General features: G+C 42.9%; 1 protein-coding gene across 1 annotated transcript; it reads left to right on the top strand.

Annotated features, from left to right (window-relative positions):
- Window positions 1-8,374: 8,374 nt before the first annotated feature.
- LOC108930611 (butyrophilin subfamily 1 member A1-like) lies at window positions 8,375-14,952 on the top strand. The gene is made up of 7 exons (XM_029256411.1): window positions 8,375-8,387; window positions 8,674-8,748; window positions 8,873-9,223; window positions 9,409-9,690; window positions 11,129-11,254; window positions 12,617-12,706; window positions 14,420-14,952. Exons 1-7 carry the CDS (start codon window positions 8,375-8,377, stop codon window positions 14,950-14,952), a joined length of 1,470 nt encoding a protein of 489 aa, XP_029112244.1.
- The last annotated feature ends 242 nt before the right edge of the window (window positions 14,953-15,194 follow it).

The raw sequence follows: 15,194 nt of genomic DNA, 5'->3' as shown, positions 1-15,194 counted from the left end.
AAATTCAATAATTTTCAGACTGGTTTCAGCATGAAAATTAGGCTCTTCAATATGTTTATTTTTATATTTATTCATTTATCAGACACTTTTCTCCAAAGCGACTTCCAGTGAACACTGTAGTGTCATCAGCCCATGCACCTTATTCACCAAGGTGACTTACAATGCTAGATTTACAATGTATTTACAATGAATTACTCCTCCATACACCAGTGAAACACATTCTCTCTATCACTCACACACTATGGGTGACTTAGAGTCCCCAATCCACCTGAACAACATGTGTTTGGACTGTGGGAGGAAACCAGAGCACCAGAAGGAAACCCACACAAGACATGCACAGAATTTACATCTTTAAAATATTTGTATGAGTGTAATGTGGCTCCGTAGTTTATACTTATGCTGATTTAAAAAGAAAAACCAATGTAACTGAATCAAAAAACACCAAACCCTAAAGTTCCTTTCCAGCAGTTATATAAAGTAGTACTACACATAAAATTCCACTATTATAAATCATCTAAAAAAATTGACCCATAATAACTACCTGCCAACATACTTGTAAAAGGCAGTAAAATCAGTGTTTCCCACAAAGTTAAAGTACCTGAGACGTGTCTCTCCAGTTCTCCACATTTAAAACACGTCAGGCTAAACACTCATCCAAAATACCCAAAACAGAAGATGACTTGAGACTTTTACTGGAAGTAGCATGAACCTGCCAGTCAAAAACCTGTATTTCAATATACATATAAAAATATATGAGTGACACATATAGCTTGTCTAAAGTGGTCTAATAAGAGACTTTGGTTAATTTATCAAAATTCTCCCTCCTTCCCAGCTCCCAGGTGTGACTCTTCAACAGGTCCACATAAACTGAACCAGGGAGGAGATCCCACTCAGAACAGATCAGTGCTCAATACACCTGAATAATCTGGTCTGGGTGGTGAGGGATTGATCTTCCACTTTAGGATGTGTAGGGGTGTGACAGGGCTCCCAGTTACAGTCTTGGCTGCAGCCATCAGTTTGTACATAAATATCTCTAAGAAGACAATACATGATAAAGTCTTTTTCAGCTGAAACACATAAAGCAAATATGAAACAGAAAATTACCACCGATTAAAAAATTACTGTTACGTGCACAAGGTAGCCACAAATACGCACAGGCACACACACACACACACACACACACACACACACACACACACACACACACACACACAAAAGCTAAAATAGGATTTCAACCTCTCCTCAGACTCTAAGTAAATCCAAATCAAGACTAGATTTTGATATACACAACCTGGACACCCAAGTCTAACCCTATATAGAGGACCATCGCCCTCTAGTTCCAAAATATTTCCTTGTTCACACTGACCATTAGGCACATTTGGACAGTAACTGTCTTGAGGACACCAGGCTTGGAAATCAGTCCTCCCGAGCAGACGATGAACCAAACATCAGACGTCCTACTCTTGTTGACATCCAAATCCACATCTGGACACAAAGGCAGTGTGAGGAAGGGGCCTGTAGGGGAGCAGCCAGTAAAGACATTTCCTTCTTCTCCATTTCAGTTCATTTCAAAACACCTTTCCTGCATTTCTGCTCTTCCTTCTGCAGTTGTTCACACAAAGATTTCCAAAGGTCATACGGGATTTTAACCTTCCTGTCACATTCAGTGTGATTTCACAGCACTCTCTCAACTGACTTAACACAGAGCAAGAGACTTGAGTGTAATTTCATTCTGTTTCACAAAGGTGGATTCATCACAAACATTTTTATTAAAACCCGTAGGCTTCTGCAGTTGGTGTCAACTGACTGGGAGTTTTGTACTTTTGGATTAAACCGTGTCATGTGGGAAATTGGTTCCAACGTTTCGCTTCTCCTGTTGGAAGCATCATCAGGGAGCTACGACGTCTTGTGAAGGTTAGATGTGGAATGGAGTGTTTGACGAGGGTCAGAGGTCATAGCGAGTGGTCCTGATAGGTGGTGCCCCTGCTGTGTTTTCCACTTGCGCTGTGACTTTCATATTATAGGTCGGCTCGCTGAACTGAGTTTTAATGAGAGGCAGTCGGGTTGTTACAGAATTGGCGCGGGGACTCGAGATGAGAGGTGTCCAGGTTATAGATAAATTGAAGCCCTCCTCCTGATTGAAATTGTCGATCGCCTCTCTTACTATGCGGCTCCTGTACGGGGACAGGTGTGAGAACTGTGGTCTCATCAAAGCGAATCTCGTGACTGGTCTGCAGTGAGTGTTCAGCCACTGCTGAGTCGATGTTGTTGTTCTTCGTTGCTCTTATGTGTTCTTGGAGACGTGTGGAGATAAGTCGACTTGTCTGCCCGTATGTTTTTCCACAGCTGCAGGGTATTCGGTACACTCCGCTGGTCTTCAATGGCAGGCTATCTTTAACTGTGCCGAGAAGTCTTCTTGTACTGGAATTGGTAGTGAAAGTGATTTTGATGCCGTGCTTTATGAGCAGTTTGCTTCTTTTGTCGGTCATGCCTGTTATGTATGGGAGGTAGGCAATTCTGGCTGGTTCGATTGTAGCACGTTTCGTGTTATGTGGAGTTTTCCGGTTTTTGTGCCGACGAATGATGTTCATGAGAGGGTTGTGCTCATAACCATTCTCTGGCGCAGCGGGCTTGGTTTGTGCTTACTCTCTGGTGGGTCTGGGGTTCGAGCCCTGCTTGGGGTGCCCTCCGACGGACTGGCGTCCTGTCCCGTCCTGGGCGTGTCCCCTCCCCCGCTGGTCATTGTTCCTGTGCTGACAAGCGGTTTCGGACAATGTCTTTGTGTGTAGAATGAAGATTCTTACTATTTGGGGGGGATTCTAATATACAGTATATTTGGAGGGTAAATAGGATGTTAGCATCAAACATTTGAAGAATTTTATGCTCAGATTTGGTCTTTCTGATGGTTTTAAAGTATGCAACCCCAGTCATCCGGGCATTACCTGGTCTAATAGTAGAGGAGCACAAAGTCGCCTGGATTATATTTTAGCTTCCGACTCTGTTGTTTTCAAACGGGTTCATCTCTCTCCTCATTGGCCGACGGACCATTTGATGGTAGAGGCTACGGTTTCCATAGAGGCCACGTTGCACGGTCCTGGGTATTGGAAACTGGAGGTAGATGTTTTAAAGGAGAAAGAGTACAGGGACCTTTTTATGAGCATTTTAAGGTATGGCAGGAGCTCAAATTTTTCTGTAGCTCTGCCTTGGATTGGTGAGAAGCCACCAAAACGAAGGTGCAAACCATTACTAGGCAGTACTATGTTCATAGGAGGGCTCGATCTCTCAGAGCTATGTGGAAAGTGGAGAAAAAGTTGGGAAAGATCTATGCCCACCATAATAATGGAAAAGATTTTAACAGTGACAGAGAAGAGGAATTAAAGGCGGAATTAAGGTGACTATACGACCAACAAGCTAGTGCTCTCCTTGCAAGAGCCCGAATAAGAGAATTGGAGGAAGATGAAAAATGTTCCTCCTTTTTCTTTAATAAAACGAGGGGCTTTCAACATGATATGGGTTTTACTTCTTTGCGAACTAGGCAAGGAGAGCTAGTTAAGGATACGGACCGGGTGATTGAGGTTGCTACAGAATTTTACGAAAGTCTTTTTAAGGTAAGGGAAACTGACCCTGTCGCAGGGGATTCCTTTTTACAGCATTTGCTGGCAACCCTCCCGGCTGATTCCTGGGCTGTTAAGTTGGCCCAGTATGCAGATGATACAGTCCTGTTTGCATGTTCCAATCGCTCACTCGCCCAGGCGCTGCATCTGACTCAGATGTTCGGTAGGGCCTCGGGTTCGGCGCTCAACCTCGGGAAGACAGAGGTGAAGTACTTTGAATTCTGGGGAGCGCGAAAAGACACCTTTGGTGGTCTCTCGCTTTGTAGCGGTCCCCTCAGAGTGCTGGGTGTGAGTTTTCTTTCAAAAGGAGCAGCCCGGGTCAACTGGGAGGAGCATCTTGCGATAGCGAGGCGGAAGATGGGGCTGTGGAAGGCAAGGTCCCTGTCCTTCCTGGGTAAAGCACTGATCTTGAAAGTTGACGTCCTCCCGACCTTTCTTTATTTGGCTCATGTCTACCCCATGCCTCGCAATTTAAGGAAAGGGTTTGTGAAAGACGTGTTTGGCTTGGTATGGGGTGGGAAGTATGAGTTTGTGAGGAGAGAGGTGATGTACCTAGGGAAGGACAGGGGCGGAAGGGGGTTCCCTGATTTCCCCAAAAATTTGATTGCCTCTTTTTCGCGCAGCACTGTTTCCGTCTGGCAGCTCCCCTGGAACATCCACACCAACATTTTGTTCGCCTCTGGCTGTTTTTTCCATTGTGAAATTTGGTGAATTCGTGGTCCAATGCTGGACCAAAGGCAGAGTCTCTGCCAGATCACTATAAACAGATGGCGAAATGGAGTAAGATCGTTCCGACTGACACTGACGCAAATACCCTCCTGAAGCACAAAGTGTCATATAATGCTTTGTTGGAGAGGAGGGGAACGCGAGTGATGTTAGGCCTTGGGGAAGACATTTGGGCCCGAATTCAGCCAAACGGGCTTGACAATAGGCTGCAGGATTTAAACTGGCAGTGCCTCCATGAAAGATTACCCGTAATGGAGAAACTTTACAGGTACGAGTTGACCGGACGTCCCGACTGCTCGCGACCCCAGTGTTTGCGTGCGGAAACGATTAAACACGTTTTTTGGGATTATGGTTATGCCGGGCCAGTCTGGTCATTGGTTGAGTCCTTGTGCGGAGAGTTAGACGGCGAGATGGCATTGACTTTTGATAATATCATGAAGGGACTGTCCCGCAGGGTAAACAAAGCAACCTCCGGTAGGATTTGGTTGATTGTGAGTTTGACAAAGAAAGAATTGTGGAATGCACCCATTAACCTTGTCCGAAAGGGGTGTCTTTTTGAAAATCCGAGCTGAATTGAAGTTCAGAATAAAGCGCGATCTGATTGCCTGGGGCTACCACAAGGCAAAGGAGAGATGGAAAGGCCTCGTGGATAAATGTGTCTGAAGCTCTGAGGATGGACATCTGCTTTATGGAACTGCATTCTTTTAAAACATATTGTACTTTCTTGTATCTTACCCCTTTGTATATTTATTTTTTTAATATTTGTTTGTGTGCCTTTTATCTGTACAGTATTTTATTCACAGATTTTAGTAGTTTTGTGTCGTTGGGTTTGTGCACTTTTAACTAACTTATTCTTTTAACTTGTGTGGGTTTTATTTGTATTGCGTTTTATTTACAGATTTTAATGGCCTTGTTTTATCAGGTGATTTTGTGCACTTTGAGCCTTTTGTATTGATGACTAATGATGTGTATGTCTGTTTTGTATTTGTCTGTTTTTAAGGGTATGATCAACTTTTACACTGTAATTTAGAAGTATTTTATGTGTTTTGAAGGATACATATATATGACATGATGACTTCGGTTGAGCTGCTATTGGAGGACAGTCCTTTTGTGGGTATGTTGGTGTGGGGAAGACATGGGTCAGTTATATTTTTTGAACCCAGGAAGGGGGATTGTTATGGGAAAGGCTCTGTCATTGTCTTGGCAATGTATTTTATGTAATGGCTGTTTAGTAATTTCGTTGACCAACTGTAGGAAATGGTTTTGGGTTCGTTTGTGGATTTTTTGATGTTTGTTTTTGGTTGTGTATTTCATTGATAACTTTAATAAAAAAAAAGTAAAAAAAAATTCACTTTCACTTATATTTGGCAATATTTCAATATGACTTAACAGCTCGGTCTCTGCTCATAAACAATTTAAAAGCGAAAGTAAAACATGTCAAAATAACGGACCGCCAAGTAACACGAACAGCAACAGGTTTGTTTCTCTGTGTAAATAAAATGCTGTTTAATTTCAATAATTACACTCATAAATAAAGTTTATATTCATTTAATATTGACATTAATAACTGTACACCGCTTAACCGATTTTATACTTCGAATTTATTTTTTCATCTGGGAACTGAAATATGTACCACAGAGAGGTGGAGTAAAACACGGTAAGGAGCGCAGCTGTGGGTGCAAATCGGGGACGTGAAGACAAACTATAGTGTCCATAAAACACACACACACACACACACACACACACACACACATTTTCAGAACCGCTTGTCCCATACGGGGTCACGGGGGAACCGGAGCCTACCCGGTAACACAGGGCGTAAGGCCGGAGGGGGAGGAGACACACCCAGGACGGGACGCCAGTCCATCGCAAGGCACCCCAAGCGGGACTCGAACCCCAGACCCACCAGACAGCAGGACCGTGGTCCAACCCACTGCGCCACCGCACCCCCCTGTCCATAAAACAGTGTTTAGTAAAACTTTATACAGTATATATTATAATATAATACATAAGGCAACAAGAGGAGCGGTGGCCCTGTGGTGCAGTGGGCATGGACAGGGGCTGCTCTGTGGTGGGTGTGGACTCAAGTCCCGCTTGGGGAGCCCCGCAGCAGGGTAGCGCTCCGTCCGGCATGTGCTTTCCTGCACCCTCCACTGCCGGGTTCCGCTCCTGCTCGGGACAAGCGGTTGGTGTGTGTGTGTGTGTGTCTGTGTCTGTGTGAGAGTGAGTGATTAATGGACATAAACACTTATGTAAGAATTACAGTTTATGTACCACGTTAAACTGGTATAAATCAAATTTAACTTCATCGAGTTATATATAAAAATAATGCTTATTTACTAATGATAATGGTTATTTGAGTGAGTGTGAATTTGAGGTGACAGCATGAAATCTAAAAGTCACTTGCGAACAGTTTTCAATGAAAACAATCTGCCATAAAACACAAGAGTACATGTAAAAATAAACATTTAATGGAAAATACTGTAATACTTTGTGCTATTATTTATTTAATTCTGAAGAGTTTACTGTTATGGGGGTGCAGGGGCACAGCAGGTTTAGCTAGGTCCTGCTCTTCAGTGGGTCTGGGTTCAAGTCCTGCTTGGAGTGCCTTGCAATGTACTGGCAGCCCATCCAGGGTGTGTCCCCTCCCTCTCCTGCCGTATGTCCTGTATTTTTGGGTTAGGCTCCGGTTTGCCCTGAACCTTCTTGGGACAAGTGGTTTCTGCCAGTGTGTGTAGTTTGTTCTCCCATTGTGTTTTGTTCTGTGCTTTACCCTGGGCCATGGTTCAGAGAATGTGTGTGACATAAGAGGTGTGAGAGCATGTGAGTGAGTTGAGCGCGTAGTCTCTGAGAGTTCTTCAAAGTGTTGCTGTCGTGGGTTGCAGACAAGGCAGCAGTCCGGCTTATGGTTCAGAACTTTAATAAACCCAGGAAGAACCCCTAGTGTGGTTCTGAACTTGGAGTGCATGGTAGTGCAGTGGGTTTGACTGGATCCTGTTCTCTGGCAGGTCTGGGGTTCAAGTCCCAATTGGGGTGCCTTGGGGTGGACTGGTGTTCCGTCCTGGGTGTGTCTCTTCCCCTTCCAGCCCTGTGCTGCTGGGTTAGGCTCTGGCTTGCTGTGACCCCCATATGGGCCAAGCGGTGTCAGTCAATGTGTGTGTGTGGTTGTGAACTCCTTCTGGTCATTAGAACACATTGTAACTTGTGGTCAAAACTGGACATTACTCAAACAAAGGACACAAGAGAGGACAGAATATCTTACTTTATTTCATCCCAGCTGGAGGGAGAGTCCCCTGTCCCCTGTGTCAGAGTGTAGGGAGTCTCTCCAAACATCAGATACACACATATTATATACAGTAGATCCTAAAGCACATGTTACACACATAACATTTCTCATTGGCATTCTTTCTGTGTGATCAACATGTGCTCAGCTTGTGTTTACTTCGAATTTACTAACTTACCTATTTCATTTCCTGTAGGCTAAAGTAAGTTATGCACATCATATAACAAACACCCTACAGCCCTTCAGCTTGTCTCTTAACCTGCCAACATTGTTTATTTTCTTGTTTTCCATTTCCAGCCAGTGTCAGCTATCCCTTACAGTTGGGGGTGCAGTGTTGGTTCATCCAGCTTTTGACAAAAGGGGATTTCTGCAGCAGTTACAGAACACATCAGTTGTACATTAAATGCAAACCATCATTTCTGCTCCATTTTCTTATTTTCTCTCACAAACTTCTCATAAATAAGAAAGTGCACAAGAAAACATACCATACAGTTCTGTGCTTTATAGTAACACACTGCTGCTTTTTCACTCTTGTACACTTTCTGTCACTGTGATCCTGAGCTGATTCATGTAGTTCAGAATTGCTGTAAGACCTATTTGTCTAACAGAAATAAGATGAGTTATGAGTTTATTCATATTGCAGGTCCTCCTGTCCTCCTCTTCATAGTGAGTTCATGATCTCCAGTGAATGATCATTGCCTGGTGTTTCATTGTCACTCTGAGACACATCCAGTTATGCAGGTGACCTGGAATGACAGGATCAGGTAAGAACACCTGTGAGAACCGCAGAGCACCAGGCTGGTAGAGCACTGTGGAGTTCAGAGTAAAATATCTTTACCACAGTAAAGAGTATTTGCTGTAAAGTGACCAGGTCAGATTACTTGATATGAGATCTCAATCCTTCAGGCAACCAAGCAGTCAAGGCAGAATCATCTATATATTAATCCATCATCTGATCCAGAGTGATTGTTAAATAATTTTTTAATATTTCTTTATAAACAGGTCTGTATTCTCAATATAAGTGTATTGTTGTATTTTCCCCTCTTTCAGATATGAAAACCAATTGGTCTGAGTGTCTGTACTGGGTTGTCCTGCTTATCCTCCACACCACTGTCTCCACTCTGGGTACATTTTCTCTCTCCTTCAGTCAAATATTTGAGTTTTGTATTGAGTCTGCTGCAGAAAAGCCTTTGTGTCTATGTAAAATGAAATATATATGAAAAATATATGTCTCCATTGTTCTTTCCAGAGAGGTTTGAGGTTCTTGGTCCAGCTCAGCCTGTAGTTGCTGTAGCTGGTGAAGATGTTGTTCTGCCCTGTTACATCAAACCCAACATCAGTGCTGTGGACCTAAGCATTGAGTGGTTCAGAGTTCATAGCGAAGACCCACTTGTACATCTTTACCGGGATCATGAGGACAGAAATGAGAAGCAGATCCCATCTTACAGTGAAAGGACATCACTGTTCCCTGAGGAACTGAGGAACGGAAACACTTCATTAAAAGTGAAAAATGTGCGAGGATCTGACAATGGACAGTATAAATGTTTGGTCCAGTCTGCAGAATGGTATGATGATTCCTACATTAATGTTCATATTAAAGGTAAGAATTTTGTATTTTGTATTTATTGATTAAACTGTTTCGTTTTAGAGGTGTCATAAAGACTTCTCCATTAATGCATTTATAAAGATAAAAGCTGTTTGACAAAATTTCATGTTATTTCAGTCAATTTTCAGAACATTTTAATTAAGTTTTTTGCTTTAGTCACACTATTTCTATATTTCTAGCTATTGGAACCCAACCAATGATTTCCATCGAGGGATATAAAGAAGGAGGGATCAGTCTGGTATGTGAATCTAAAGGCTGGTACCCTCAGCCTCAAGTGGTCTGGATGGACAGTGAAGGACACAAACTCCCTGCTGGACACACAGAGACATACACGGACAGTATGGGTCTCTTCATTGTGAGACGACGTGTTATTGTACAGGAGACAAAGACCAACAGGTTCACCTGTCGAGTTCTACAGCAGGGGTTCAGTGAAGTGAGAGAAACAGTCACAGACGTCCCTGGTGAGTTAAAATATTTTTATTTAATTGTAATGACAGAGAGGGGGCGTGGTGGTGCAGTGGGTTGGACCTCGTTCTACTCTCTGGTGGGTCTGGGGTTCGAGTCCCGCTTGGGGTGCCTTGCGGCAGACTGGCGTCCCGTCTTGGGTGTGTCCCCTCCTCCTCTGGCCTTATGCCCTGTGTTGCCGAGTAGGCTCCGGTTCCCCGCAACCCCATATGGGACAAGCTTTTCAGAAAGTTTGTGTGTAAGTGTAATGACAGATGTGGGGGGGCGCGGTGGCACAGTGGGTTGGACTGGGTCCTGCTCTCCAGTGGGTCTGGGGTTCGAGTCCTGCTTGGGGTGCCTTGCAATGGACTGGCGTCCTGTCCTGGGTGTGTACCCTCCCCCTCATGCCCTGTGTTGCTGGGTTAGGCTCTCGTCAACCGTGACCCAATATGGGACAAGTGGTTCAGAAAATGTGTGTGTGTAATGACAGATGAGTTCTACAATTGTGTTCTAACATCAAAGTCTGCGGTGCTGTTTTGAGCTTAAACCCTTGAAGAGCAGTCAATGTTGTGCTAGATATACCCGTTGTCTTCCATTACTCAGGATCTAGGTTTTGATCTTGGCTACAGGTACAGTATCACTGAGAAAGGTAGAAACCCTTAATTACTCTCTATTTTTTTGAACAGTTGGAATGATAAAGGTAGAACCTTCCGTTGCTTTTGAGCCGTGGAAACATGGTACCTGTGTAGGAAACAAAAGAAATGCATGGTTGACCAAGGCAGAATGCTATTTTCTGGTAACTGAATATATCTTGTACTACTACATTATATTTTATGCTATGATGTCACATTACCTCGTTGTATAATGGCTAAAAAACTGTAGATGGATTAAAATTGTACATTGTTTTGGAGAAAATCATCAGTTAAATAAATAAATAAATATTAAAACAACTCACAGTGGGGGATGCTGTGGCGCAGCGGGTTTGGCCGGGTCCTGCTCTCTGGTGGGTCTGAGATTTCAGTCCTGCTTGGGGTGCCTTGTGATGGACTGGCGACCCATCCTGGGTGTGTCCTCTCCCCCTCCAGCCTCATGCCCTGTGTTGCTGGGTTGGGCTCCTGTTTGCCGCGACTCTGCTTGGGACAAGTGGTTTTGGACAGTGTGTGAGTGTATAACTCCAGAGTAACACTGTGTGTCTTTATGCCAACAGGAGTAACTGCTGAATTCCACAATGTTCCAGTATGTTCTTCCAGCTGATTCACTTTGTCTACCAACACTATATTTATTAAATATCTCTGACAAATGAAATAATGTGTATTGTGAGAAGGACAGTTCCAGGTGGACTCACAGTGTAACAATGTACCGCAGTGCAGTGCACTAGATCCACAGCTTGCAACCACAAGCGGGACCAGAAATCTCCTCAGAAATACGATTAATGACAAATGTTTTGTGTTCCAGGTGAGATATTCCACCGTGCTCATCCCTGGAAGGTGGCCTTTGCTGTGTTCTTCTCTCTGGGAGTTCCTGCTATCATCATATTGGCTGTTTTAATTCCTCACTATATGAAACAGCAAAGAGAAAAAGGTATTTAACATATTTCTTTTTAAAGAGGTGATATTCAGAGGAATATCAGAACTCTGTGATGCTGTTTTTAATCCATATTTCATTCACACTAACACTGATGTTCCTACATTTATAGGGCTCCTCACCAAACAACTGTGTAACACTTACCTTTATGTTTGATTTTGTATTTGAATGTGATTCTCTTTGCTTATACAAGAGTAAAATTAAAACAGTAAAACTGAACCGTGCCTGAAATAAGTTCATATGAAATTACTAGGATAAAGGCACAATGTCACAAAAACTGGAACTGAAAAAGGAAAACAGCAAAATTAAATTAGTTCAGAGTTAGTAAAATATTCATTTTTTTTACTGATATTAACCCGTTTTTGTAGGAATGAATATTTCCCTTGTAAACTGCATTTTTGCAGTTGGAGGACAAAAGTAAAAAGAATATATAGGACAAACACATATTGAAAAAACAGTATAAATTCAGAATACAATAACTGAAAAACAACAGGGTGCACAAATATAAAAAAAACTCTGTAAATAACAGGTGGAATCAACAAAATCCACACACACACACACACACACACACTTTCAGAACCACTTGTCCCATACAGGGTCACGGGGGAACCGGAGCCTACCCGGCAACACAGGGCGTAAGGCCGGAGGGGGAGGGGACACACCCATGACAGGGCACCAGTCCATCACAAGGCACCCCAAGCGGGACTCGAACCCCAGACCCACCGGAGAGCAGGATCATGGGCCAACCCACTGCGCCACAGCACCCCCTAAAAGGAAAACATTTATCAAAAATTATAAAAAAGTAACTCGAAAAACAATGAAAAATTAAGAAGAGTTTATTATATGCTGATGAAAGCTTTGTGTCTGATTGGCATCATGGAGGAAAAGTATTCTTTCAGCACCAGAAATAAGTACCTAACAGCGCAAGTAGTCGGTCTGTATACTGAACATGACCAACATTTTTCTAGGGCCGTTATACCAAAAATCAGTCAACCGGGAGTCTGTATGCCAGGGAATACCGGTATTTCTCAAAACATAATTCATCTTAGAGTGTTGTTTAAATATTTCAGTATGAAGAAAGTCATTTAAATTAAATAATTTCAATGGAATTTTGTAGTTTTTCTATCTGTATTTTCCATGTCCAGCTGTAGAAAACATGTGCAGGAGAGCTGATAAGTAGAGTGGAGCTGAATTGATCCCACAGAACTGAGTTTGGTTCTTCTTATACTGTATGTTACACTGTATGAGACTCTGTCCTGTAAGAATGGACACGAAAGACACTGAGACAAGTCCAGACTGACTGCAGTATCTGCTGTGCCACTAATTCCATGTGTCTCATTTTTATTTCTCTCTCTACAGAACTTCTGAAGGCACAAAGATACGCAGGTGAGTTTCTTCTGCTTCTTCTCCCCATTGCAGCTCTTCTCTGTAGGAGACACAATAATGACTGATTGGCTGCATTGAATCTGGACTCTCATTTGTCACACGATTGACTGACAGACACAGGATATGAGCACATTTATTGACCTTCCTTTCCACAAAATATCTCATCAGTGATGAGAACAAGTGACTGTTTCTCACAAGAGTTCAGTTCAATCCACACGAAGCTTAAAACAGAAACAAATAATCCAATTAAGTGCAAGAAAAACATGGCTTATTTGTTGCTTAGTTCAGTCATGAACACCTTAGAGAATGAAGAGAAACTGTAAAATAAGGTACAGTTTGAACCCAAATACCACCCAAGTGATGAAACAAAGGTGTAAACAACAAGAGAAAAACAAGGTAAATGTGTTCAGGTACAGTCATAAACAAGGTAATGTTGTTGCCCAAACAGAGAAGGGGTCCGGAGTCCAAGGCCTTGAAATATAGAAATATGGATTCTAGAAGGTTCATTTAGCCAATACACACTTCACCAAAGACATTTTCCACAGAAAAGTTTCAGTTTTTTCCACAAACTGATCTTCCCCTCTTACTGTGAGAAAAAGAAAAAAATATATTTTAAGGACAGGGGCATGGTGGTGCAGTGGCGCAGTGGGTTGGACCAGGTCCTGCTCTCCAGTAGGTCTGGGGTTTGAGTCCTGCTTGGGGTGCCTTGCGATGGACTGGCGTCCCGTCCTGGGTGTGTCCCCTCCCCCTCCAGCCTTATGCCCTGTGTTGCCGGGAAGGCTCCAGTTCACCGCGACCCCGTATGGGACGAGCGGTTCTGAAAATGTGTGTGTGTGTGTGTGTGTGTGAAGGAGAAACAGGTGTGTTGAGAGCAGTTTGTTGTGACTGGAGCAGATTATATAATGCTATCATTTTTTACTTAATTTTTGTCTTAGTTTTGACTGAATTTCATGAATATTATTGTGTTCATTAATATTAAGTCAAAACAACTTTTAAAACAAATCCTCTTATACTATTTTCTCAAAGGTAACACATTATTACAATTGCCACGCCAACACGGAACACCTGGGGCGCGGCACAGAGTGATGCATAAAAGGCAGCGTCAGAGCAGGAGCTTACGTGGAACCTTCACCTTGTTCAGCCTTGTAGCTTGCGACCACCTTACCGATACGCCACTCCTCCCTGATCCCTAAGTCCTTTCCCTGTCCTGCAATCCTAGTCCTTAGTCCTCGTACCTCCTTATGATCATCGACCTCTGGCCTGTGTACTGACCCTGACTTTTGGATTGTCCCTGTAACGACGTTTGCTCCTCAAAGACCTCTTGCCTGTCCTGTGACAAAGTCCCTTAGATTTCCCTAAATAAAGCACGAATTCCACTCCGCACTTGGGTCTGCCACTTCTTTCCGGAACCAACCGTGACAACAATTTCTTACAAAACATTCAAAACACCTGTTACCAGAATTAATATTAATACCTAAAAAATCTATTTATATAAATACCTAAAATATAAATTAATACCTAAAAATTCACTCATTCTTACTAACCGCTTGTTCTGATCGCTGTCTCTCTCTCACACACACACACACACACACACATCGCTATGCTGCTGTAATAATATAATGTTTTCATCTGTTTTCTAGGCTGCTCAGTCCTTCCAGGGTCGTGGTGGCAGCAAAGAAAGCAATAAAACGTTTACATATAATATAATGTTTAAAAAGTGTTATTTTTTATCACATTTTGAAATATAGTAATTAACCACCTCTCTGTCCTCCACAGTTGATGTGACTCTGGACCCTGATACAGCACATCCTGAACTCGTCCTGTCTGAGAACAGGAAACAAGTGAGACATGAAGACGCAAAGCAGGATCTTCCTGACAACCCAGAGAGGTTTAAAAACCGGAAAAGTGTCCTGGGAATAGAAGGGTTTTCTTCAGGGAGACGTTACTGGGAGGTGCAGGTTGGGGACAAAACTGACTGGACTTTAGGAGTGGCCAGAGAGTCCATCAACAGGAAGGAATATTTTGCACTCAATCCTAATAATGGTCTCTGGGCCCTCAGACTGGGGAGTGGGAAGTACGAGGCTCTCACTGACTCCCCCGTGTTGCTCCACCTGAGTGTGAAGCCCCAGAAGGTAGGAGTGTATGTGGACTATGAGGAGGGTCAGGTCTCCTTTTACAGTGTGAAGGACAAGTCTCACATCTACACTTTCACTGGATATAAATTCACTGAGAAGCTCTATCCATTCTTCTGGCCAGGCTTCCGGAACTCAGACCCACTGATCATATCTCCTGTGAGTCACACAGACTGAAGAAACTGATTTTAGCTTTCAATGTCAAGGTCATGGTGCTATATTCTGATTTAATTTCCCATTTTACCCTCATTGAGGGTTTGTAATTTCTCCATCTAAACATGCCTTTTTTACATTGTGATACTTGTAAATAGTTATTGTTTAACAGCAATTATGTGTTTTAAAGTTCCAACATGTGGAAATAAACAGAATCACGTCATGCAAAATTCAGTAATTTCCAAACTAATATGAACACTAAAAGT

Source organism: Scleropages formosus, chromosome 11, assembly GCF_900964775.1.
Source record: "Scleropages formosus chromosome 11, fSclFor1.1, whole genome shotgun sequence".
In the NCBI taxonomy this organism is placed as follows: domain Eukaryota; kingdom Metazoa; phylum Chordata; class Actinopteri; order Osteoglossiformes; family Osteoglossidae; genus Scleropages; species Scleropages formosus.
Note: the sequence above shows the minus strand (reverse complement) of the source record. Positions and strands in the feature narration are given on the sequence as shown.

Bases quoted from the DNA above. Each gene is read 5' to 3' on its own strand.
- LOC108930611 (XM_029256411.1), top strand. The intron at 9,691-11,128 runs GTGAGTTAAAAT...TTTGTGTTCCAG, and splicing joins AACAGTCACAGACGTCCCTG to GTGAGATATTCCACCGTGCT. The intron at 11,255-12,616 runs GTATTTAACATA...CTCTCTCTACAG, and splicing joins GAAACAGCAAAGAGAAAAAG to AACTTCTGAAGGCACAAAGA.